The sequence below is a fragment of the Taurulus bubalis genome (assembly GCF_910589615.1).
Source record: "Taurulus bubalis genome assembly, chromosome: 14".
NCBI classification, from domain to species: domain Eukaryota; kingdom Metazoa; phylum Chordata; class Actinopteri; order Perciformes; family Cottidae; genus Taurulus; species Taurulus bubalis.
In genome coordinates this window covers 6,152,015-6,177,639 of record NC_136602.1, presented here as the reverse complement: position 1 = coordinate 6,177,639, position 25,625 = coordinate 6,152,015, and the positions used below count along the sequence as shown (strand labels likewise).

General features: G+C 41.9%; 1 protein-coding gene across 1 annotated transcript; it reads right to left on the bottom strand.

The window, feature by feature from the left end:
• Positions 1-1,986: 1,986 nt before the first annotated feature.
• Positions 1,987-21,470, bottom strand: tbc1d12a (TBC1 domain family, member 12a; the record flags this gene model as incomplete). The annotated part of the gene is made up of 13 exons (XM_079229453.1): positions 1,987-2,058; positions 2,140-2,398; positions 3,180-3,289; positions 3,457-3,585; positions 4,531-4,602; positions 4,822-4,916; positions 5,600-5,683; positions 6,561-6,667; positions 6,771-6,888; positions 7,200-7,282; positions 7,916-8,061; positions 11,300-11,432; positions 20,083-21,470. 13 exons carry the CDS (start codon positions 21,468-21,470, stop codon positions 1,987-1,989), a joined length of 2,796 nt encoding a protein of 931 aa, XP_079085579.1.
• Between the last annotated feature and the right edge of the window lie 4,155 nt (positions 21,471-25,625).

The following is a 25,625-nucleotide window of genomic DNA, read 5'->3' as shown; positions in this document are numbered from 1 at the left end:
CATCTATAAAAATGTAAGAAATATTTTTCTAACATCAGAGCAACGTTCTCGTTTTGTCCGACCGATGGTCCAAAATTCGATTTACAATCATATCATACAAAGAAAAGCTGAAAAATGTCACATTTAAGAAGCTGGATTCAGAGAACGTCCCCGTTCATGAATCATCAAAGTAGCTGTCGATCAACTAATTGATGAACGGGCTAATCATTCAACTTGATGGGTCTGCACTCTGCAGTCAGGCCAGTAAACTGTGGGGGCGGTGAGGTCAGCAGCAGAGGAAGTGTTATGCTGAGGAAGATAATGATAAAAATGAAGCGTCTCCCGCGCAATCATGTAAAAATACAAAACTTCTCACTTCCTTGTTTGAAAATGCTGTAACGTGCAGGTGTGTTTTCTTAAGAGTTGTTTGTTAATATTAACTTTCAATCTGCTGCTGAAATTCATTTTTGCATTTTCACAGACGATGGAACAAGAGAGAAAAGTTCCGCTGCAAAGACTAGAAAGCGTCATTCTCAAGCTGAAACGAGTAAAAGCTGAAAGCCAAGCCCGTATTGTTGCTCTGGCGTCTGCGTGTTTGGTTTATAGTCCATCTTGCAATCTTGGTCGTCTAGTTTCATTCCCCCTGAACCCCGGAGAGGAAACAATGAGGCACTTAATGCCCCGTTGGTTTAGTTTGAGCTCGTTCTGTAGTTGTGTTTCCACAATGTGGATCAGTGCTCTGATAGATCTGGATCCTTGGAACACTCATTTTAAACTGCCCTGCACTCCTACATTTAAGGTTCTTACGGAACAATTTTGACCCAAACAACATTATCAAAAGCTGACACTTCTGTCTTTTGAGCTCCAATTGATATGAATCCATATTTCATGAATCCATGTCAATAAATAAGCCTAACATTCTTAAAAGTGTCCCCCATATACTTAGCTTTTAAAATGAAGGATGACATTTTTTAAATATTGAACCAATGTCAAAAATACTTCATAATTAATTCCCGGTAAAACCATCAAAATATTTAGTCTGCTTGTACTTGATTAAGATCATTAATGTGTATTATTGTAATTCTTAATAATTATCAGAAAGACTACATTGTACTAAATGTTTCCATTGCCCTATTCTTTTTTTGTCCTGTGTTTTCTTCCCATATTCACTTATGTTTCCCTACAATTGACCATTTAAAAAAAGCTAGGATATTAAAATGAGAGGCAAGTAAATCAGCATCAGCCATGCTACTGCAGAGTCCCGTCATCTTTAAGATCCAGAGTTCAAGCAAAGAATGCAAATCAATAATAGTGTGAAACCAAAACCTACAATAATAATTAAAAAACAGAAGTCATTTTTGAAGCCTTTAGAAAACCGCTAGCACCGAAAATTAGAATGTTAGCCTTTTTTTGGGAGAATTACCACACGGGGTGCAATGCTTGGCGTTAGTGGTGTTTGTGACCCAACATGGAGGCAGAATCTCCACCAGAGTGAATACTCCCTTCCAGACGGCAGGGGAAATAACACAGAATATCATCTGAGAGTCGGTTTTAATTTTTCCGCTTGTGTAGGCTGGTAGATCAGTGACACCGCTGCTACAACAACAACAACAACAGTCGCTTCTCCGAAATCTGTCTGGCAAAAAAATACTGACACTGGCTGCTGAGGTTTAGAATGAACAAACCACTTTGGTTTCCCGCTCTGGTTCCAACACAGACTTCGCTTCTTCCTTCCCCTGCGCAGGCCGACGGCTCGTCTCACAGATTCTGACCTCAGCTCCCACCTTCGCGGCCGGCCCGTGTTCGGTTTCAAGCTTCGTAGCGACGCCTCCGGAGGGAAAGTTCAGCTTCCGGCTGCGTAGCTTCAAGCTTCACAGCCGACCTCCGATGTTAGCGGGGGGCCGGCGTGGCGAGTTCACGGCCGGCGGGCGTGAGCTTCAACCTTCACAGCTTGGGTTTGACGATTAGTTTGGAGAAAGATGGCGTTAGCGTCGAGGGTGGCTAGGGTTAGCTTCTCAAAGCCGGGCTGGAGTTTTTGTCCGTCTCTTTATGTACATCCTTCATCAGTGCAGAAAACACCTGTAAGAAAACCGGGGGGGGGGAATCAATATCTACAATATCTAAGTCAGAAATACTTTTTCAAAGCCCTGCGATGCCTACCTGAGCCCAGCGGCGGTTCCTGCTCATCATGTGTGTGTTGGCCATGGCGGTGAAGAGTGTGTGCGCCTGCAGGTCCTCCGGCAGGCGGGTCAGGAACTGGGCGATGTGGATGAAGTCCATCTGGAGCAGGACTTCCTCGAACAGACGCAGGATGCCGAGACCCGTCCGAAACAAACTCTCCTCCCCGTCCCGACAGAAGACGTCCCACACCCGACACGCCACGTCCAGAGGGAGGGACTTACTGTACAGGGTGAAGATCCTGGACACACAGAAGCATACTTTTACTTTCAAAAAAAAAAAATCTAAAACTCTTATTTGAGTATGCATTGCTTTTTAGAGGGAGCTGCATATTGGAAACAAAAATCTGGAAAAAGTGTAAATTTAAAAATATGATTATAGAGTAAATACATTCAAATCAAAAGAAAGTTTGATTTTACTTTTAGTACTTTAAGTACATTTTGATGCCAATACCTTTGAACTGTTAGTTGAGTAAGATATTTGAATGCAGGACTTTTACATGCAACAGTATTTTTACAATGTTTCCCCTTGGTGAGTCAGATGAGCTGCACACTCAATTTATCACCAAATTATATTCTCAAATTTAACATTTTAAAGTTGCAGCGTGAATTAGATCAACTGCACAGCACTTATTTAAAATTAAAATGTCACTTTTACAGCTGTAGCTCCTGTTAGTTGAATGATCTCCTTCATCCAAAACAGTCAAGAGCACAAGGAGCAAATGCCAGAAGTTTTCCTCAAAACTAAATTATAACTGGTGTGTTAACTGCATGCAAAATTGCCTCCTAAATTATCATATGGCGGGTTGCTGACAAGCAATGTAGCATTTAAAAGGCTGTTTTTCAAAGTGCTCACATAACAGCACTTCCAGTTAAATTAAAGGAGAACAAAACAGCATCTTAAATCCGTTTGAACCGAATATCCTCTAATCATCTCAAAAGAGAAAAACATAGAGAAGATTAAAACATCTGAATACAGTATTCAGTAGATTTGAAAGAAGAATGGAGTGTTTAATAACTCACCAGTCGATCAAATAGAGGTCAGGGGTCAAGTTGTTGTTTTGGAAGTGGCTGAAGAGACGAGGCAGATTCTCCTCAAAGAAAACCTCAAAGGCTGCAAAATACTTCAACATCTGACAGAGAGAGAGAAAAGAGATGAAGAAGGACTGGGACAAAATGAGTAACAAAGGATTACAGTGTGTGTGTGTGTGTGTGTGTGTGTGTGTGTGTGTGTGTGTGTGTGTGTGTGTGTGTGTGTGTGCGTGTGCGTGTGCGTGTGCGTGTGTGTGCGTGTGTGTACCAGTTCGTGGTCGACTCTGAAGAAAGCCATCTGACAGGGTTTATTGAGCAGGTTGGCGAAGGTGATGAAGGCTTCGGCCTCCTCCAGGTTGAGGATCAGCACGGCAGCGATAAATGACATTCCCTGGACCTGAAACATCACAACAACACAGACTCCAGATCAGCATGAAAGATGGGATATTAGTGTGGATTAATGCATTTCTTGCTTTCATTTACAATGACAAAGTTTCTTTTTTAAAAAATGATCTTGCTATTTTATTAGTTTTTAATTTATAATCGCTAACATCCTTTTGTCTGATCTGTAGTCACATTTTCAAACATCTTAACACAATTAACACAACATCCGTTTGTTGTGGACTATACCATGAACACAATTTAAGCTGTTTTCACAGAATAAGCAGTTTATTATATTCTCTCTTGTCTTATTTACAACTGTTTGCACACAGCATGCCAGACATGAACCTCATGTTCAAGACCTTCAACATAGAATAAACACTCTGCTTCTGCAACTGCAGCTCAAGAGTTACACCTTGAAAGAGCTGATGAGAAGTTTGGAATGAACAGATCATTGAAACAGCTGATTTAAGATGCGTCTAAGAGATCAACCACAGATGTGGTGAAGTTTGTTCAATTACATGGACTTACACATACAGAATAGGAGGGACTTTTGGATTGAACAGAACAATACAGAGAAGTTTTTCTACTGTACATTCTTTAAAGTAAAGATTAAGAACAAACTATTTGGTTAATTGTGTCTTGTACATCTGTTGCTCTTTTATGCTTTTTAGTAATTGTAAGAAAAAAATACAAAAACTGAGCAAAGTTCTTGTACTTAAGGTTTTGACAATACTCATTGTGGGATCCGTACCAAAGCACAGGTTTTGTACAAACGCTAGTATCTAAAATAAATACCCACCCCTAAATATTAGACACCAAATGTGTACAATGTGAAAAGGCAAACCCAAAGAAGCCATTCAAACCCTGTAGGATAAAATCTAATTCAGTTAAATTCTGTCTGTAAACAATTAAATATCAACAATTATTGTTTCGATGGCGGACAAATGGTCAAACTCACGTAGCCAATGTCCGGTCTGTAACAGGTGTAAGCCCCCAGTACACTGTGGAGGAGGTCGTGGTAGGGACCACCCTGCAGAGAGAAGAGAACGTTAAGATAGAAAGACAGACGGAGGAAGAGGAAGAAGAATGGGAAAGAACGGTGTGAATGGAGGCCAGATATAATCAAAGGAATGAGGAACTTAAAACCTCTGTCCTTGCTCTGATAGCATATCTTCTGCAGCTTTTCTGTCAAAGTAGAAATGAGGCATACACACACACACACACACACACACACACAGAGATCAAATACCTTCTGGAAGATGAAGAGATAGGGGAAGGTTCTGGAAATGTCTAGTTTGATGAGGTCCAGACTGGACTCCCTGTCAGCCAGAGATGCCCCTCCATCTAACAAATAAACACAAGAGAGTTCCAACGTCATATTTCCCTTTAGATGGCCGTGTTTGATCTTCAAGTTGACTGTGAGGCTTCTTTCAAACCAGAATATTAGTCTAAAGATAATTCACCTTGTGCTGCCCAGCTCAGTGTATTGTATTCATTCGTCCCGTTAAGCACTAATAGTGTCGTAAACAATCAGTGACATTTGGGAACACTCAGCAGCTACACTACGGCGGCCGAATGCTTTTAAAGCAGCACATTGATCAGCCAGCCGTGAGTGGGAGGCTGACCTATGAACATGGCCTGAAATGGCATAGGAGGACAGATTTAATGACTTTACAATGTCTCTTGGTGTAGATGGAATTGCAAGAGTATCCGTTCGGACTCTGCATACAAAAACATATGTCGACAGTGTTTTTGTAATCACTCTCACTGCCAGAGGGGCAGTTAAAAGTCTGCACAGACAGCTGGAATTTGGAGATATTAGTTCATCTATACATATTGAGAATCTAAATGGTTACTTTCTCCTCATTTTAAAACTTATAAACAGCTTTTTAGAGCTAAAAAAAAAAATTGCACTTCTGCTCGAAAACCGGCAGTAATGTTACGAAATGACGCGACACGGAAGGAAGCGCAGGGTGACGACAGCGACTTGTATGGCTTGTTTGAGTTTACTGAGTTCAGGCTCGTACCACTCTCACTGTCGTTGACTGAACTGGTTTCACTGTAACTCCTCCACTTCTCTTTGGCTCGGGACAGGAAGATTTCATACAGCTCTACACAAAGAGAAATCACAAATCATGAATCAGGTTTTCACTTTGACATGTGATGCAGAAAAGGTCATACATTCCAGTAATTCCATTGGGCCTGGCTGTCAAATCTGAAAAACACCGACTGGTTACTAATTTAGTATTAAGCATTGTATTCCTCCATCACAATAAGCACAACAAAATACATCTTTATATTTTATATTCATATATTTAAAGGATAAGACTGATATTTTGTCAACAAATCCCATAAAAACAACAAGATATCCTCTTGCCTGTGACACAAATAGATCTCAGTGCAACATTTTTAAGGACATCTCAATTCCTGAATTGCATCTCAAGGAGATAGGAGGCTTGCAGGAGGAGCTATGAGCTAGGATGCACAGGTGTATCCTTTGCAGAAGTATTTATGGCATTCTTGACAGTTACATGAGGCGTGACAATGTACAGACGACGCAGCTGTGCAACACGTCGTATTTAATTGTCATTGCTTCATTGTACAGCTCATTTTCTCAAATGCCTGTTGCCTTCGTCTTCTTTGAGGACGTACAAACTGAGAAATGACTTTCCGTCTGTGGCTCTCAGCTACAAGCCCATTGGTTCACAGTCTGTTAAATAAATACCAGCTGTTTATGAGATTTAAAAACACCTATATATATAAAAAGTAAACTACAGTGTGTGTTCATGGTAATAAAAGTGCGTAATGAAGGTGTGATAGATGAGTATTTAATAGTTTCTGGACAACAATGGAGCTCTATGGAACAGAGGAGGAAGATATATCAGGCGTTGATACACACACACACACACACACCGATCAATTCATTGTTGTTTTGGGTCTGAACATGAGATTTGCTGACAGTAAGAGAAATGTATATAATGTGTGTACCTGGTGTAATGTTGAGCTCATTGCCAATGGCGAGGCTCCACACTCGTCCTCTGACACTGGGAGGAAGGCCCTGCCACCAGAGCTCCCTCACCCGCCTCGTTCCCTTCCTGCACACACACAATGAGAAAAATAAACACGCTGCGCACCAGAAAACACAAACACACACACACACACGCTGTGTACACAACACACAGAGCCGTGGAGACGTACACGCTGTCCCAGTGCGGCAGGATCTCGTTGTTCCAGACAACCATGGCGTTTGAGATGCTGTCCTCCTGTCTGTGCCTCTCCTTCATCTGACGCTTCTTCCTCTGGGCTTCCTTCATCTCTGAGAGCGAGCGAGAGAAAGAGAAAGATTGCGTGAGACGGGAACAGGTTTTGCTTGCATTTAGTCTTCCTCTTGACTAACTTTGTCCCTGATGGCTAATCTTGATCTGTCTAATCTAATCAAAGCAGAACAATGACTCTGCGTCAAGTAAAGTGTAGACGATTGTTCTTGCCAACAAACCCTTTACTGGTTTTTGGCAGGTGAGGAAAAGAGGCAATATTAGACGCTGGTTGCAATTAGTTGTTGACATTTGCTCTTTGTGTGCATGCGTGCGTGCATGCGTGCGTGTGTGTGCATGCGTGTGTGTTTACCTCTCCGCTTGGCTCCTGCGACCATCTCATCGTACTCCATTTTGTGTCTCTGAGTTTCCTCCAGAGATTTGGCTGGTAGGTTCCTGAAAGACGGAAAACCAGTCAGACAGATGGGCACACGAGCAATCAGCCACTTTGCACTTTAAAAAGCTAACTTAACACAAGGCACGGGACTAAATGAACATGTTATGACACTATAATGAGAAAATGTATTTTATACACAGCATTCAGGATGTTTTACATGCCGAGACAAAACAGTACTTTTCAAATCCCTGCAGAAAAATGTACCAATGAGAGGGAAAATAAAAACTACAAAAAAATGTAAAAATTAAGTATTTAGAAGTGTTTTAGTTCTGCAACCAACGTTTTAGTTCTGCAGCCAACGATAATTTCCATTATCAATTAATCTGGAAGTTATTTTCAGGATTAATAGAGTATTTAATTGGTCAATGAACTGTCAGAAAACTGAAAGACTTGATCAGGGTCATGCAACAAAACCCAGCCAAAAACTGACAAGGACATTACAAATAAGAACTATGACTGATTTGTTTTGATCTGTTTGCATCCTAATTAAAAGACAATTTATCAACTCAGGTTCCCGTCGTAGTTAGTAATAATTAATAAAACATCAAATCAATATGAAACTACCATTAACCACATTTTGTCAGACTGAACCAGTGAAAGAGGTAATCTGAGCTCCTCAGACTGGTACTCACGCTGGACGGTCCTCCAGGATGAGAGCTGTGGTGGAAAGAGGCTCAAACTCCAGGTTCTTCCTTCTCCCTGCAGCCGAGGGAAGCTGAGGACATGAGGACACATCCGAGGACGCATCCAAGTCCTCCTCCAACTCTTCCTGTGGACACTACACACACACACACACACACACACACACACACACACACACACACACGGACAGCGGCTGTCAGAGATCTGAACCTCTCTGAGCTAGATCATGTTCAACTTCGGCAACATAATCACACCGTCCTAGATTTGGTCTTTTCTTGACTCTAAAGGCTGCGTTACAATAAAAATGATTATTATATAATATAAGTTGCCGTTACCCTCTTAGTCATTGTGTCCACATTACTGATGATTTTATCAAAACTCATTAACGTCTGTAAAGGTTTCTTTAACATGTCTTTCCTATGTACTAATTCATGTACTAATTCCTATGTACTAATTCATTAAAATGACACGCTAAATGTCACATCCATACCAGGAATGCATACTTTATTATTGCTGACAAATACACAAAAAGTCAAAGCAAAGCCGCAAACGGAAGAAATACAAGGTTAAGTCCGCCGTTACATTTTTCACAACTCTTGTTTTATATATTTGACAAAAACAACTTCCCAAAAGGTCCATTATTTGTGTCACATGATCTTCCTCGGCAGATGGAGATGTCCCACACACACACACACAGTATTGTTCATCAGCTTCAGCACTGAGAAAAGGAGTTTGTTGGAAAAGCTCTGCAGAGAGAATCACTGAGTCTGAATAAATCTCCATGTATGGGTTTGTGGATGTGTGCATGAACTTGTGTGTGTGCACCATCAAAGCGTCTAAGCATGTACCGGTACGTGGTGTGAACGCGGTTTACGTGTGCATGTGTGCGGCCTATAGGCTGCCTAATGAATGTCAATCTTTGTGTCCTCGTGCGAGTGTGAACTTGTACATCTGAGGTCTAACGGTCGAAGCGATGCACAATAAACAGTTCATTCACCGGAGCAGGACAGCTGCGGGTCAACAACACAACAAGCCTTTCATACAGGGATTCCTGAGCATCACCAGCAGAGGGAGAAAGAGTTCACTGTCTGACTCTGAAGATGGAACATTAAACTAGTGCTGCTTTGTCATGAGTTGCACTATGAAGCCAGAGTCATATGTAGAAAGTCAGGTGACTGATGCAGTGATTTAAGTAGGTTAACTGCACCGTGAAAGCTGCTGTGTATCATTTACAGGGTTTTTACGAATCCAATCTGGAACATTTGAACATCTCATTTGAAAAACCATGAGCATTGATGAGCTGATCTGGCAGCCTCCACTCGTCTGGTTTCAGTCCAGATATCGAACCTGCCTTGGGGATTTTGCTCCCATTCAGCCACAACAGCATCAGTGAGGTCCAAGCCTAATGTTGGGTGATCAGGTCTGGCTCACGGTCCGGTTTCAGTTCACCCCAAAGGCGTTTGATTGTTCACACCAAACTAGGAAAACCACTTATTTGAGAAGCTGGCTTTGGGCATGGGGTCATTGTCATGTTGCAACAGGAAAGAGTTAGGATTATACTTTTAGCAGTAATCCCTGGTAGTTATTCCTGCACAAACTCACTTCAAAGCAAACAACTGAAGCCAAACTACATCTGGCTAGCTCCTTAATCATGTGATAAGCGCAAAACCCAGGGGCCGTCAGGCGGTTTGCTGTCAGCACCGTCGGCCTCCTCTGCCTTCACACTACACATTGAGGTCAGAGATCCTCCCCGGCGCTGAAATAAGCATGGTGGGGATCTGCAGTCTTTATCCAGGAGAGCAGCTTCGTCATATAGTTAGAAGTTTTTAGTGTTCGTCTGATATGAAAATCAAACCTCATCTAATTAAATTCAACTGGAGAGAAACAAAGCTGCTGCAGCAGAGTGTGTGTGTGTGTGTGTGTGTGTGTGTGTGTGTGTGTGTGTGTGTGTGTGTGTGTGTGTGCGCGCATGCATGCATGCATGCAGGATACCACCTGCTCTAGATGACAGGAGAGGAACAGCTGTGTATGTTTAAGTCTGCATGCGTGTCATTTCTGGCACAACCTCGTACCACAGAGCAGGTGGGGGATAGAGGGTTGAATAGTGTGTGGCTGTGTGTGTGGCTATATATATAGATAGAGAGAGAAAGAGGGAGTGAGATAATGGGTTGGGGTTGGTAATGATCTGCATCCTCAGCTGCAGGCAGTGTGTACAAGTTGCCTAGTGACCGAATACATACACGCACAGTAAATCCATTTTACAGTCTCTTTTCAGCCACAATGTTGTAAACAGATGCAGGCTAACTTCATTAACCTCGGGGGCCACACACACAGACACACACACGTCATCAGGCCAACCAATCAAACATCTCACACAGGGTTGATGACACACTGCACTTCCCAGTATTTAACTTCTATAAACCTATAACTTTGTATACAAATCATAAATGCCACATATACTCAATCAGTTTTCAGAGCACAAGCGGACGTCTTCAAGTGTCATAACATATTCAGTTTAGTTATAACACGAGAGAAAAGCTGCACATCATACACACCACAGAAGCTGAAACCATGTCTGACTTAAACAATGTCCAAAAGGTTTGATTCAACTCTTAGTTGCTCACTATATTTACATGCAAAGGAAACCAGGTGGAGAAAAATCAAGTGAACACAAGGAACGTGCACTGTAGTAACAGGATTACTATGAAAGCTGATTGTTATCTGATCTGTAATCCATTATTAGAAAATAAAAGCAGCCTCCCTGATTTGGCACACACTGCCACACCCTGAGGATCTCACAGGAGAGGAGTCACTGGTTTGGAAACTATTGTTCCTTGCAGTACATTTCCATTTAAAACATGTACTTTTACTGATCTTCTCAATGGTCATCAAATTAGAACTCAAGTAACATAATAATACAGATTTCACAAATGACCACCAGTTTGCATGCATTCAACTTTGTTGTTTCATCAGATTTTTTCTTTAGTTTGACACCGCTGATAAAAAGCAAACTACTAGGAATCAGAGCTGTAGTAAATTCAGAGGGGTTTGTTATTTCAGTCGGGAACAAACCACGGCGCTGCAGTTTCTAAAGTCAACTAAAACTAACCCCAGAGAATGATATTGATTCCATTTTTAACTGGATGATTGTTACTGAAATGCACCTCTGGAGCTGTAACTTCAATTCTTCTGTATTTATGTCCTCCTTGCACCTTTGAATTAATATAAAAGAACCGGATATTTTCGAACACAGTTGTTCATTTTTTGTGTTGATCATTCAACCAAGACTTGAGGAGCTCAGAACATAAACCAGGAGAAAAAAAAACACGTTACCATCCTGGACATGGTGATATGAGTGTGTTTAAAGAGCTGACCTGCTGTGTGGACAAGGTGGCGTCGGGGTCTGTAGTTGGCTCTTCTGTAAGTGCCGTCTTGCCAAACAGTCGCCACCCTGTTGCATTATGGGACAATGCCTTGGCCTCTTTGGATTTCCTAGAAAACAGGCTCCTGAAAGAGAGACGGACAGAATCATTATTACAGTGAAACATAGATTCTTAAAATTAGAACTCGAGGCAATGAAGTGGATGCATGAAGTATAATAATAATAAAGTATAGAGCATTTCAGCCATATCTTTCCTAAAACACGTATGCAGTTTTTTTCCCCCATATTCTCAAAGCCTCTCTGTATACAGCCTTAAATCACAGAGTGTGTGTGCAGCAGGGTAAGAAAGATGTTGCACATTCTCCCCGTTTGTCCAAATGTAATTCTGGTGTGGACGATACGATCGCTGCAGGAAACCGTCTCCACACAGGAAGCCACGAGTCGAAACATAAAAGCGAAAACCTCTCTTCAAGAGCAACAAGCGGGAAAAACGTTCATCCAGAAAAGTTTCCACATGCAGGACTTTCCTCCAGCGGCCAACGTAGCAAAGACAATATGCTGCAATGCACTGACAGAGACTAATAGTATTAATGTGTAAGACTATTTGTTTTTCTACACTGAAGTGAAATCTGTAAATTGATGTTGTCAATACACAATTCAAACAACAAGAATTAACCAAATCACTGAACATTCAGCAGTGTGTGTTTTCTTCTTCTAAATTAACTTTGTGTTTATGTTAATGCATTGAAAACCTGTTGGTAACATTATTGTATGTGTCACAGTCTCCTAGAAAGGAGCTGATATACACATGTATTTAGGGAGGTTCCTTGAATGCCTCATGTAATTTGGTTCTATATTTAGTAAATAGACACTGTTGGACCTTTGTTTCCAAGGACAAGAACCGGTTTCCAATAAATAAATGAACATCTCTATATTAGTATTTCAGGGAAGTTCCTCTGCAATCACTAAGTGGGTACTTCACATGCACTCTCAGAATATTGTTTATTTTCCTCATTCCAAATTAATGTAATTTTTTCCAGGAAACTTTTTTAGCAATAACAAAATTGGAGACCTCCAAAATAAAGCATATCTTGCCTGTTTAACAGGAACAAATAGGACTGATAATATCATAATATGTTGTACATTTGATCACCGGTCAGACTTCCGAACAATTTCCCATCCTGTGAATCGTTTTTTTTAGATATTCAGAATATCGTGATTTTCAGAGCATTAGCCAAGTGGCTTCTGAAAGGTTACGGTTTTAAAGTCAGACTTAAAAGTTGCCGAACAATAATTCAGTTCCTCGTAAATAAATTAGGAAAAAAAACGCAGTTAGAAAGAGTGACGATGTAATGATGGAGCTTAATCTCTCATCATCATCATCATCATCATTCTAACCACAGTCGTGCAGCTGCAGCAGTTTTTGAAGTGATGCTGGAGCAAAAAAAAGCTGCCAGATCAACTGTTTTACATTTGTTTCAGTGGAAGAAGAGTTTGCTGGTCAGCTGGTGGAAAGAGAAAGAGGGAAGGAGGGAGAGGAACTGGAGGAGTTATGAAAAGGAAGTGAACCCACACACGCTGTGGCCCAAGCAGACGGCCAAGTAAATATTATTCCTCCCTTCTCTGCTGGCTCAACCTTCTTCACTGGGGTGTTTATGTAAGAATCCAGTCGAGTGTCAAGGAAAACAAACTGGTCCTTTAAAAGACCAACACTTGGACACCTTGATAGCACAATAAGTGTTTAGGAAAGGTCTACATATGTAAATGCATGTGCCATATAATTAATTAATAAACAGTTAATTTGTGTTGATTATCGATCATCTGTTTACTCATGCATTAATGTAAAAGCATTTAAGTTTATTATTTAAGTATTTAAATGTTGTAGTTGAACTGTTAACTAATGATTATCCTCATTATGGATTAATCTGCTGATCATTTTCTCCATTAATTGCTTGGTTTGTGTAAATAGTGGAAAATGCCATCACAGTTACCCAAAGTGACACGAACAGTCGAACCCTCAACATCATAAGTAATGCATTCAACTATTATAATTATTAAAAAAGGAAAATAAGCTAATAATGCAACCCGTAAAAAAATGTTTGCATAGAAAATCACTTCAACAATACGTAATTTGAAATGAAAAAATCTTAATTTGTTTTGGAACTAAAGCCGTCAGATAAATGTTGTGGAGTAAAAAGCACAATGGTTCCCTCTGAGTAATGTAATGAAGTAGACAGTGTCTTCTTTCTTGTTCTTGTTGTAGTTGTCATGCAACAAGTGAAACACCACACCAGAAATAGAAAAGAGGAAGTTACTTTCACAACGTTGTGCCCATTTTGCTCTGTAAATGACAAATCCTACTATTGGGTTGTAACTGGGGGAAGAATAAAGCTCACAGAGAAAAACCTGAAAAACACAGAGGTTCAAACACTGAACCTGCAAAACGTGGATCCAGCTGAAATGCTCAAATACATGAAATAGACCAGGGGTCAGCAACCTTTTCTATCCAAAGAGCCATTTTGCCCTTTTTTCCACCAAAAAAAAGTGTCTGGAGCCGCAAAAGCTATTTGATATCAAAGCTTATGAAGTTGAATATATAGTTATATTATATGTACAACAAACTATAGTTTGTTGTATTTATGAAATTATAGAACAAGAATAAAAACAATTGTTGACATTGTATTGCTATTTGACCTGTTTATAACTATCAAACTCTTATGAAGAGGAGAAAAAAAATAGTCATTTATTGGCTACATTAAGGTCCATTAATACACAACTAAGCAGACCTTGAGTCCTGTCTATATATGTGTGGCTCACGTGGTAGAGTGTTCATCCTGTAACCACAAGGTAGCAGGTTCAATACCTGTTATCCTCACGTGAATTTTACATTTAAAACGCATATCTTTTGCTACGTTTACACTGACCGTCCTCACTACGCCGGACTTTTAGGGCACTGCAAACGTAAAAAAAAAAAAAAAGAAGTATATTTACTTTGCTTAGTTTGCTGCAGCAGTTGAGAAATCGCTCTTCTGCAGCTTGATACTGTTCATCAGATGCTTTGTGCTTGTTCTGGAAGAGTCTTTCAACATTAAATGTTTTGTTGTTTGCTAACTCCTCGCCACATATCAAGCATACAGGTCAGCAGCATCGTTGGCAGTGAAAGCTAATTAATACGTCCACGCAGAATTAAACTACCTTTCTCCGTTAATAGTTTAGCGAGGAGCACCTGCAGGAGAAGCTGCTTGACAGTGACGTGACAGGATGTGATAAACATTTATTTTTATTTTCAGTGACTCAATATTACCTCAAACGCCAAGATGAGAGGAATTCCCTTTGAAAGATTTTATACTGGGCAAAACAAAAAGAATGAAATAAAAACGTGTTTTTGTTTTTTTGTTTTTTTCAAAGCCTCAGTGAGCCGCAACAGACGGGCTAAAGAGCCGCATGCGGCTCCGGAGCCGCAGGTTGCCGACCTCTGAAATAGACGTATCAGCCTTCTGGAAAGAAGAACACTGAGATGCTAGCAGTGTTAGGTCTCATACAACAGGTCCGGTTGTCACTATTCATACTCCAGCGTGTTAAACATGAAACACAACGTTTCCCTTCGCGTCAGTTACAACAAGCTGTTCCTCAGATCAGAAGCTGCCTTGTTCTCTCCGTGGTGTCACACACCTGTAGCTGCACATTTTTAAGTCCTTGTTTGTTCAGCAGAGCCAGAAAGAAGCCAGAAATACATGTGAGCGTGTGTGTGTGTGTGTGTGTGTGTGTGTGTGTGTGTGTGTGTGTGTGATAACATCTATGTGGCGTGCACAGGATGTCTGATTGTAAATAATTAACCACGGAGGTGATTAGAGCTAATATAATTCCCCTAGCATGAAAAGCGTTGGTAAATTAATGGAAATGAACAAAGGGAATTAGTGGGAACAAACAAAAACAGGATGCGCTGATGACATAAAAAGAGATTGTTGATGGGTTTTAGAAGAGTATTTCTTGGCCCTTCAATCAAAAACCAAACACCACCAAGAGACAGCTGATGGGTCCAAAGTGCACTGATTTTTGGGGGAGAACTGTTCTGGTAAAAAAAATGTACTTGTTGGCAATGATGTGACAGCTGTTTTAAATAAATTGTACTGAAGTCAAAATTCAGATTTCATGCCAGAAAGTTCCCATTATGTAATGCAAAAAAAAAAAAAAATAGGGATTCCAAATGCTGGAACTAACATTTTAAATACACGTACCACATGGTTTTGAGAACAATTTCAACCAGCAGTAATGCATTTTGAATCTCAGCACAGATGCAGCCAATAAGACCGTTTCACAACTAGCCAGTGAACACTCACACAGTTGATCTTTTGGGTAATAAAAAGCTTAATACCCAAAGGGTTCTGCCTCTTTTGTCAACACAACACAGACTACAAACTGAAACCAGAACACTTCCAGAGCGAAAATCTGGCCCAGTTGACCTCAGATTCCATTTACAGGTTATTATGTTTATCAAAAGAACATTTCAGTGCTATTCTGTTGCTAATTCAATTGTCACGTTCAAGCTTGGCTGAATACAAATGAGAGGATGTTATTGTTAAAAAATGTCCATGATTTTACAGATGGATAAATTTAACCTTGAAACCTTGAGTCATCGACTCCGACAAGAAAAGTCAGAACAATTTAACTATAACACACTGGTGTTGAAAAGCTGAACGTTTTGTTTTGTAAACCTGCTTCAGGCTGTTTTTTTAAATAAAGGAGCATTCCTGATTGTGTTTGGTAGAGTGGATTTGATGTCCTCTACCGCTGACCTCCCCTGACCTGCCCTCAGCAGTGTGAACCAAACAGCCAGCGTGGAGGTTTTCTAGAAGAGCAGTTTTCTCTCTGGCAGTCCTCTCCGTCTGTCTGGATTTCCTTTGAGACGCAGTGACATTTAAGCCAGCTGCTGAGGCCTGCGTCCAAACCCCAAAAAAAGAAAAACAGGCATCGACACAGACAGAGATTTGACGGGGAAAAAAACTACTTTCCCTCCACCTGCCAGCCACACAACATTTTACTGCATCAGAAATCAAATAGAAAGAATTTCCCTTTGGCTCTAAAAACGGCGCATAGCCCTCTTTCACTTCCTTGTGTGTCTTTTACAAGAATGGAGTCTGAGTGCAGTTCCACGCACTCAGCTAATCGTTACTTATGTCAGTGATCACATTTCTAAACTGTTTTCCAGCGTTTGAATGGAGACATTAACTGAAGTAGAGCTACAATATAGGTTGAGTGTTTGGGGTCTTTTTATCTCTAATTATCTCCATTTTTCTCTGGCACAAAACGATGACGTCCACATTCTTTATCCCTACAGTCAACAACAGACATCAATGAGCACAACACCGGATATATTTGAATAATGAAAGTAACCTAAGATGTTTGAGATAATCCAGAGGTCTGGAAACAGTATAGTATTGTGGGAGGAGGAAAACAAATGTATCAGGACCAAATTAACTTGATCTGGAGTATCCTTACAAACTAGAAAACAGCGTTGTGATATCCCAGATTCACATTGCATTAGCAGTAGTTCAAGAGTGAACTGCCCTCAACGTCTCAGACGAACACTCCACGAACGCTTTTCACTTGCATGTAGATATTCTGTATTTCTGGGCCGTTTGTGAGGCGGTGTTGTTGCGTTTGGCCTGGACGTGCGGTAGCAGAGGAAGTTGCTGTAAAAGCAGTCGGCCCTCTCTCTGTTATAGTTTTAAAGCAAACAGCAGTTCAGCGGACACGTCTGCCTCCAGGCTGCAGCTTTTGAATCCTCGGATTCCAGAAAAAGCTTCTCGTACTTCCTGGTGTCAAGTCGAAGCACAAGATGGTGGCGTGTCAGACGTGTGGCTCGTAGCAGATCAGAAACGAGGTTTAGGTGTGGCGGACTAAAACTTGTTTCTAGTCCGCTACGAGCCACACGTCTGGCATCGCGGTGATGACCGTGCTTTTCTCCGAGGCAGGCACAGTCTTAACAGGTGATGCTTTAACAATCATGTATTGGAGGTGATGGCATTAAGAATAGGAGGAGGAGAAACTGTGGCAACTATACCAGGGCAAACCCATCTTTTTATTACTTAATTACTCTTAATTACTTTTCGTGATTGTTTTGTTTTGTTTTAGGATAATAAGTGTTTGGGCGAGGGAAATAAGATAAATGTGTTTTTAAAAAGCAAGACGTCTTACTGTTTACGCCTCTGTCTTCACAACATAGCATCAAATGCAACTGTAAATGCCGTGAGTGACACGGAAAAATATGCACGATCCAACTTGTTTTTCCAAGTGTGTTTACACGATTTTTGTCCAACTACCTGCGAGTGTGGTTGTTGAAAAGGATCATGTGATTGTGGCAAAAAGACACAAGGTCTCTGCTGCTGAATCATGGAGGTTAAATGGTGTGATGAATCGGCCTCAGACGTAAAGAGCAGAGAGAGCCGAGGGAGCAGTGAATGTGGGCTAAGCCCTGAGGAAAGAGGCTGCACTGAGTCAATGCTCATCGAGCCCTGCCGTATCGCTTACTGCACATATGCAGAAATGGGGCACGATTAACATGCAAGCTATTACACAGCTACAGACCACAGACTGCAGCTCGCAATTTCAATGAAGAGAAGCCGATACGTGTCAAACGGTCAAGTCGCCCGGCTGACATCCTCTTTAATCCCTCTATAAGAATGAAACTGATATTAAATATGGAATTACCCCCCACCATATCTCATGGCCCCTCTTGGGGCACACATAATTATTGCTGTGGAAGCAAAGTCTCACAGCTCCATGTGGACAAAGGGATGTGTTTTCAGTGCATTTAGTGGTCTGATTATTCAAAATGTTGGATATGAGAAACTACTTTCCAGAGAGATCAGGAATGGAAAAAAAAAGAAAAAAAATCTGCAGGAGAAATCTGTCTAGTTGCTAAATGTCATGTTTTGTTTCCATTTAAGTCTCTTTTCCCTTCTTTTTTTTCTAGACGTGGAAAGCTGTACTGCGTTTCTGTGCTGACGTTAACAGGCTCTGATTGGAGACTAATTACAACATAAATCTTACTCCACAAAAAAACAGGCCTACTAAGCAGTTCCTAATGTTGTGATTCATCAGTGAAACTACATTATGGAAATGCTATAGCGGACCAAAATACATGCGAACCGTTTCTGGTTTACTCAATAAACTCCATGTATCTGTGCTGGCATGGAATTTGTTTATAACAAACAACATAGAAACATCATCATTGTACAAATGCTCACGTGCAAAAAAAAAAAAAGGTGTCCGCCCGTGATTCTAGATCCAGAAGTCTCTCTTTAAACTGGATCAAGACATTCCAAGTGTTTGTTAATGTCTCCCTGCCTCCTTCCAAACCAGCTGTAAAAGCCAACTCAAGGGCTCAAGATGTGTCCTAAAGTCATGAAGGTCACAGGTTGAAATGTTGCTCTTGCTGAAACGTGCAAATACATCAAAGCAAATCTCTGGCGTCTGCACCTCTAGCGTGAGGGTTTATTGGCTCAGTCCAATATCATAAAACTGAATGTTTGGTTTTTGGACTGTCAGTCAGACAAAACAAGAGATGTGCAGACAACGCTGTATCAAAATATCCAGTCATGAATGACCTGAACCCCTCTGAACTAAACATGTGTGATTGCACCGGAATAAATTAATTCACTGCCATCTATTCCCCCTCACCTGTTTGTCTTTGGACCGACTTCAACACTGACGGGGGCTCATTCAGAGAGCAAAGCGGTAAACCACAAATAGAATATGTTTGTCACGTCCGCTAAAATCGGCCCAGTTGTTGAACAAATGCCAGATCCTGATTACAGCTTGAGAACTGTGCTTTTTAATGGCATGCGGATCTAATGGATGAGGTTACGAGTTGAGGTGGGAGATGAAAATACCAAAAGGGCTTAAACAAAGTCAACCAACGCCGCAACACTGCTGGAGTCGTAAGGCGAGGGCAGACCGAGCAAATGAAATACCTGAGAAGTTTAAGCTCGATTAAACTCTGCTCGAGGCAGAATATGAGGAATATTGCACACTGGCAGTGATTGTGAGGACAAAGAGTCACAACAATTTATCAACAGCAGCTCTTCATTCAACCTACCAAAAAAAACATGTCACACTCGATTATATCTGGAGTTTATTGCCAGCATGGATTGCATCTCTGTATTTGAGGCCATGCTGAAATATTTATTTGCTTTTCTCTCTCCTAAAAAGAGTCTTGTTTGTATTTTGGGGTTATGATCAAACTGCTTTGATGATCTCACCACTTTGGTCCTTTTACGGTTTAAATGTTGATGAAAGTGAGGGTGACTTGCAGCTCTAGTGTGTCTTATGAAAGGTATATTTTCAAACAGATGGTGATCAGCTACTGAATTCCCTAAAGTCTAGAGTAAAAAGGAGATGAATGCACAAGGAGGAGTGGAAATCCTTCCTTTCAGTTGAGTTTCTGTTGCTTCTTTCCTAAAATAAATGAATCAGGAGTGGTGTGGAAATGGGGATTTCACTGGTTTGTAGAATTTTGTAGAAGTCTTTTGACAAACAGCCTGTTCAGAAGTGAGGATTATAGAGTGTTGTTATAAAGTAAAATCTAAAAGATGCACGATGAGGACAGGCCCTTGTAGGCTGAAATAAATCAGGTGCTGGTAGTATATTTGGATTAAAGTACTGCTTGTTTGGTTTGTTGGCAGTCATAGCGTTGGGGCTTTTGTCAATCACAACACTTTTGTGTGTGTTGACTACCTGTGACTCTGGGACATATCGAGCGCTTCTATTTACCTGGTGAAGAAGTCAGCTATGCCGAACCTCTTTGGCATCAGCTTGGGGTCCGAGCTGTCCGGGCCGACCTCTTGCGTGCTGACATCGGGCAGCTGATCCGGGGCGCTCTGCCTGCGACCCGCTTCCAACGCGCTCCTGAAGTCCTCTTCGTACCCCTCATCCCCAAAGTAAAAACCCCCCTCGTCGTCTGGAGACAACGGGGTGGCGTCACAGCTGAGGGACGACACAATGTTGGAGTTAGTCCACAAACTCTGCGGCCTGACGGGCAAAGCGAGGTCACTGAACCCCCACTCGTCCTCCCTGATGGTGGGTTCAGAGAGGGATGATGGGCAGGGCGAGGGGGTTTTGGCACTTGATCCCAGGGTTGGGGAGTCTTCTGCTGGGTCGAGGAAGTGAGGGAGCTCTGTGGTACTCTCCTCCGGGGACTGAGAGACCAATGTCCCGCTGTGGTCGCTTTGGCCCCCGAGACTAAACCCTGATCCGGCCCCGTTTTCCGGCCTTGCCCCCAGGTCAAAGGGAATGTCAGTACTGTCCGAGTCAGACCAGTCACGTGACACCCTGGCGGTGGTCACAATGTGCAAACCACCGTTTACAACTGTCACTTCCTCGCAGTCCACGTCCGATGAAACGAGTCTCTGGCCCAGAACCAGAGGGCCAGTCTGTTTACAGTAAGCCACATCATCAGTTTCGGGACCGTCGACATCCCCGTTGGGCATCTTTACATCTGGATGTTGTGGGGCCGCGGCGGCGGCGCATGCGCAGTTCCGCTGGTGCTTCCCCGTGCATGGCAGTTGACCGAGGGGGAGGAAGGTCCTGACGCAGCCGCCGCCGGTCGCCTCTTCTCCCGGGGTGACATCGTCCGAATCCGGGGTTTCCCCTTCGCTCTCTCCCGCAGGCGGTTGCCGCATCTCTCGGCCCGCGTTCACTGAAACCAGAGCCCCGAGCACAGCTGGACAGGAAGCGCCTGTTGTCCCCTCGAGGCCGAGCCCTCTTCCTCCCCCTCCTTCTCCTTCTTCGTACATCGTCAGCTCCTCCGGGCCGAATGACTCGGTGAATCCGTTCATGTCGCCGCAAACCCCCGAAACCACACAGCTGCCAGCCACCTGGCCGGGGAGGCACTCCTCCAACTCCAACATTATCTCCCTCTCGCGCGGAGGCAGCGGCACCGAGGCGTCCCTGTTTACATTCCTCTCCTTACCCGTCACGTAAACATGACCCTTCCCGGCTTCCTGACCTCCACTGACACCGGCTGGCAGCGCCGTGCTGCGGTCTTTGAACGCACCGTAGGGCTTGTGAGCCGCTAGTCCCCCGCCGCCCGTTACTCCGCCTTCTTCGTTCTCGTTCACGTCGACGACGAGCGAGCCTCCGTTCTCCTTCGTGGTTTCCATGAGCACTCAGTCCGTCGAGCGAGCCTCGGCCCCGGGCGTAAGATCCCGCAGCGAGTCCCCCTGCCTGGTCGGGCCGGCTCCGCAGCAGCAGCAGCAGCAGCAGGTTTTGTTGTTCTTGGAAAAAGGGGCTACCATTTTATCCTTCAACATCACCTGAGACTCACCGACTGGGACATGTTGATGCCTAACGTCTTAAAAAAATAACAATATTTTTTCCGTCTTGAGAATTTAAGCGTCGTCGCCGGACAGAAGATTAATTAAATCCCCTCACCGTTTTTTAGCTGGCTGCAGCAGCGGCATTCCGGCCACAGTTCAGCGCCATCTTGAAAATACCCCAATAATGACGTCATGTCCACCCCACCAACACACCGCCCCCACCGAGTCGCTCTCTGATTCGTTGAAAGGTTTACAGTGACGCCTGCTGGTCACTGCGTGTAACTGCACCAGAGAGCCCTGACCCCATTTACCCAGTGTTCAGAATGTAAACCAGTGGTGGAAGAAGTATTTAGATTCTTTACTCAGGTAAAAGATTCAAGATATTTGTATTGTCATATTGTCACTCCGTACAATGAAAAGCTTATTTTACCTCCTTACACACATAATTACAATAAACTTAAGGTTAAAACAAATTAGAATTAAGAATAATTAAAAAAAACATTGCTATAAATGCTAATAGTATAAGAACATATGTAAAATAAGGCACACAAATATGACAACAGTATTGCACAATCAGTGTATAAAGTGCACTCTACATTGCTACAAATATTGTAAGTATGGTCGTGACATGAAGTCACAGCAGCAGCCGTTCACAGCTCAGTGATGTGTGTGTTCTTCCTGTGTCACCCGTCTGTTCCCACTGCCAAGGACAGGAGACAAGAGGAGTCTAAACAAGAGATAACCACACAGCACCGCCGTAGAGGCCTTACGGGAAGGATGCCCAATGAGAGCCAAGAGGAGAAGCAAATAAAGCTTTAAACACATTAAACTTAGTTTTATTAAATGTCAGGTGAGGTCTCTGTCAGGGAAAAACTTTTTTAATCAATTTCATTGTTAGGCACAAACTTGATTTTTTTGTTTTTAACTGAAACTTAAACAAGAGTGCATAAGAAAGGAAGTGGAGTTACTATTTTATTTAATGAGTCTCTTCAATGCAAGCAGATGTCTTTTGAAAATGTTACTTCCTTTGAATATGTGGCTCCAAAGTTGTATTCCTCAACATTTACAGACCACCTAAATACTGTGCAACCTTCTTTTATGAGTTTACTGAACTGCTGTCTATAATCTGAATTTATTTTTGATTATTCCAATATCCATGTTAATCATCCCCAGGACAGAGGGTCTATAGAGCTATGTGGCGTCCTTGATAACTATGATCTGACTCAGCATGCAACAGGTCCCGCCCACACTCTGGACCTAATCATCACCAAAGGTCTTTCCAAGGTTGACTGATGTTGCTCTCTCTCTGATCATTTCTGTGTTTTTCAACATGCATTTGAACATTTGATCCAAGAAATATTCCCAGATATTATGCAAAAACACCATTTCAGAGTTGTTCAGTATAGTCAGCAGGAAACATCGATGTGTAAAGGGAGATTGCTGACACACTGCATAACCAACGTCCGGAAGCCCTAAACAGGAATAAAACATTTTCTTATATCATTATCGGATGTGTGCAGGGTCAAAACATCCGAGTACAAGACTCTTTAATTAGTAACTAAAGCTGTCAGGTGAATATAGTGAAGCGCTGTTGGACAGATTACTATTATTACTCGACAACGGGTGTAAAAATCATCAATCAGGACATTTATTCTTGCAAGAAGAAGCAGAGTCAGAATTATAACGAATTACTTTACAAATTGTACTCCCAAGTCTGCTCTCTGAACAAGCTGAGAGACATCTCTTACACACATACATAGCACATACACAAACAGGAGCCCTCAGCCCTCATGACGTCTGTGACTAATCTTAAACCGCTCCCATCTATCTGGGAGGTTATTGACATGAACCATATAGACACAAATGCAATAGATTAGGACTATAGGTCAAATCACTGACATAGTAGGGCAGAATCAGCTTTATTGGCCATGTGTGTCGACACAAACATGGAATTTGACTCCGGTTTCACGTAGCTCTTATCGTACATATATACATATTATATACAATAAACAAGATGAATATAAAAAAGGCATTAAAGACGTCAGAGTAGTGCAGATGGATGCATGGCATCTTGCATTAAACATAAATGTAATTTTCTTTAACAAGTACAAAAGCCCTATATTTCCCTCTGATATGTAGTGGAGTAGAAGTATAAAGCTTCATGATAAGTGTGAGAAAAATTACACGCCTATAATCATGTTTGATTACCGATACTGCACATTTTTGTCAGAGTCCGGGATGCCTAACTTGTGCGTTCCTCAATCTGCTTGTTACTTTCAAGGCCAAATTTCCCCTACCAGGTATTAAGTATTTTTATGCTGAAATGACGAATATAAAATTTAAAAAACTTATCTTTAAAGTATTTATTCTGGCACGAAGAGGTTCAGATGCACAGAGCCACAGAGGGCTTTGTCCACGTGGTCAGCACACACACACACACACACACACACACACACACACACACACACACACACACACACACACACACACACACACACACATGCTAATAGGTGTGACATATAAGCATCAGTCCTTTATCCAAAAAAGGGACTTGCATGTTATTTAGGCAACTGCTGCATAAACCACAAGTCTAGTTAGTTTTACTCAATAACAAACTTCACTTCATCAGTTGACCTATAGGAATATAAAATACTCATAGATATACAAAATTGTATTATTGGATAAATAACTGTCCTGAGTAGGGCTTTAACTTTAGGGGTACGGTTTCAGGTCCTTTCTTGTTTCTTTTGTTTGTAACACCTTTTGTTACTTATCCTCTGAAGATTCACACACAACAAAGGGAACATGGATAACATGAGTATTGGATGGATGGATGGATATACTTTATTCATCCCTAAGGGGAAATGTGTTGTCGAAGTAGCAGCTTACAGACACAAAAATAAAATAAAAGCTAAAGTTACATAATTTGAGTCTTTTTTTAAACTGCTTCTCGGGAGTTGGACTTTTTTATTTCATGTCATGAAAGCACTGAATCCGTTAAAATAGGCTGAAGTTACTGAATTGTTATGTATGTTGTATTAAGATGCACTTTTCGTTGTTTTATTAAAATGCAGCTAATTGAGTGTAAACGGGAATATTTCTATCTAGTTTTTTTCGTGCATACTGTCATATTCTGTACTATCTCAGGTTCAAACTGCAACATATTTTCATTAAATCAATTTAAAAAGTTGAAAATAATCTTTGATTTGGGGTGCAGCTTGTCATTCAGGGGTATAGGAGGGTCCCGCAGCCAGACCAGCTGAGCACCACTGTCCTAAGAGTCTTGCAGGTGAGCCACAGGGGGTGTTGCTCTCGCAGGAACTTCAAGGTGAAGAAGAGGACACCTGCTTTGAATGCTGGACAGACCCCTACCCCACAGAAAGACAATCAAGACCTAATCTCAAAGAACATGAGGTGGGGGCTTGGTCAAATCAGGCCACGCCTCCACTACCCCTTCCTGTCATGAAGTGTTTGTCACATGGTATAAAGGACAGAAGCAGAGACAACACCTTTGAGGAGTATAGCATTTTGGAAATATGACTTATTCATGATTTCAACTCTGCTCCTTCTTGCAAGAATAAATCACCTGAATAATGATTTTACACTTGGTGTCAAGTTGAATTTTTCTCACAACTACCCAGGTCGAATCTGTTAAAATCGCAGGTGAGAGCCAGTGAGGCTCGTAATCAACTCTCAGGGTGAGAAGAGGCCGCTTGTACGGTCACCTGGGAAGAGATGGTGTTTAATGTGCGGGTTCTCCTCAGTGGAAGGTCAAGCAGCTGCTAGATAAAAGCGGCTGTAATAATGGAGCAGAAAAGTTGAGCCACAGACCTCATGGAGCCGAGTAAAACAGAACATTCTTTAAAGTTTTCTCAACAGATAACAGATAAGATACATCTTGCCACCAAAATACAGAAAGAGGATTGCAACACTTCTACTTTTTCTCTGAACTGGGTTAGACTTCACTGTGTTAACCATATGCATCTTTCTGTTGTGGCA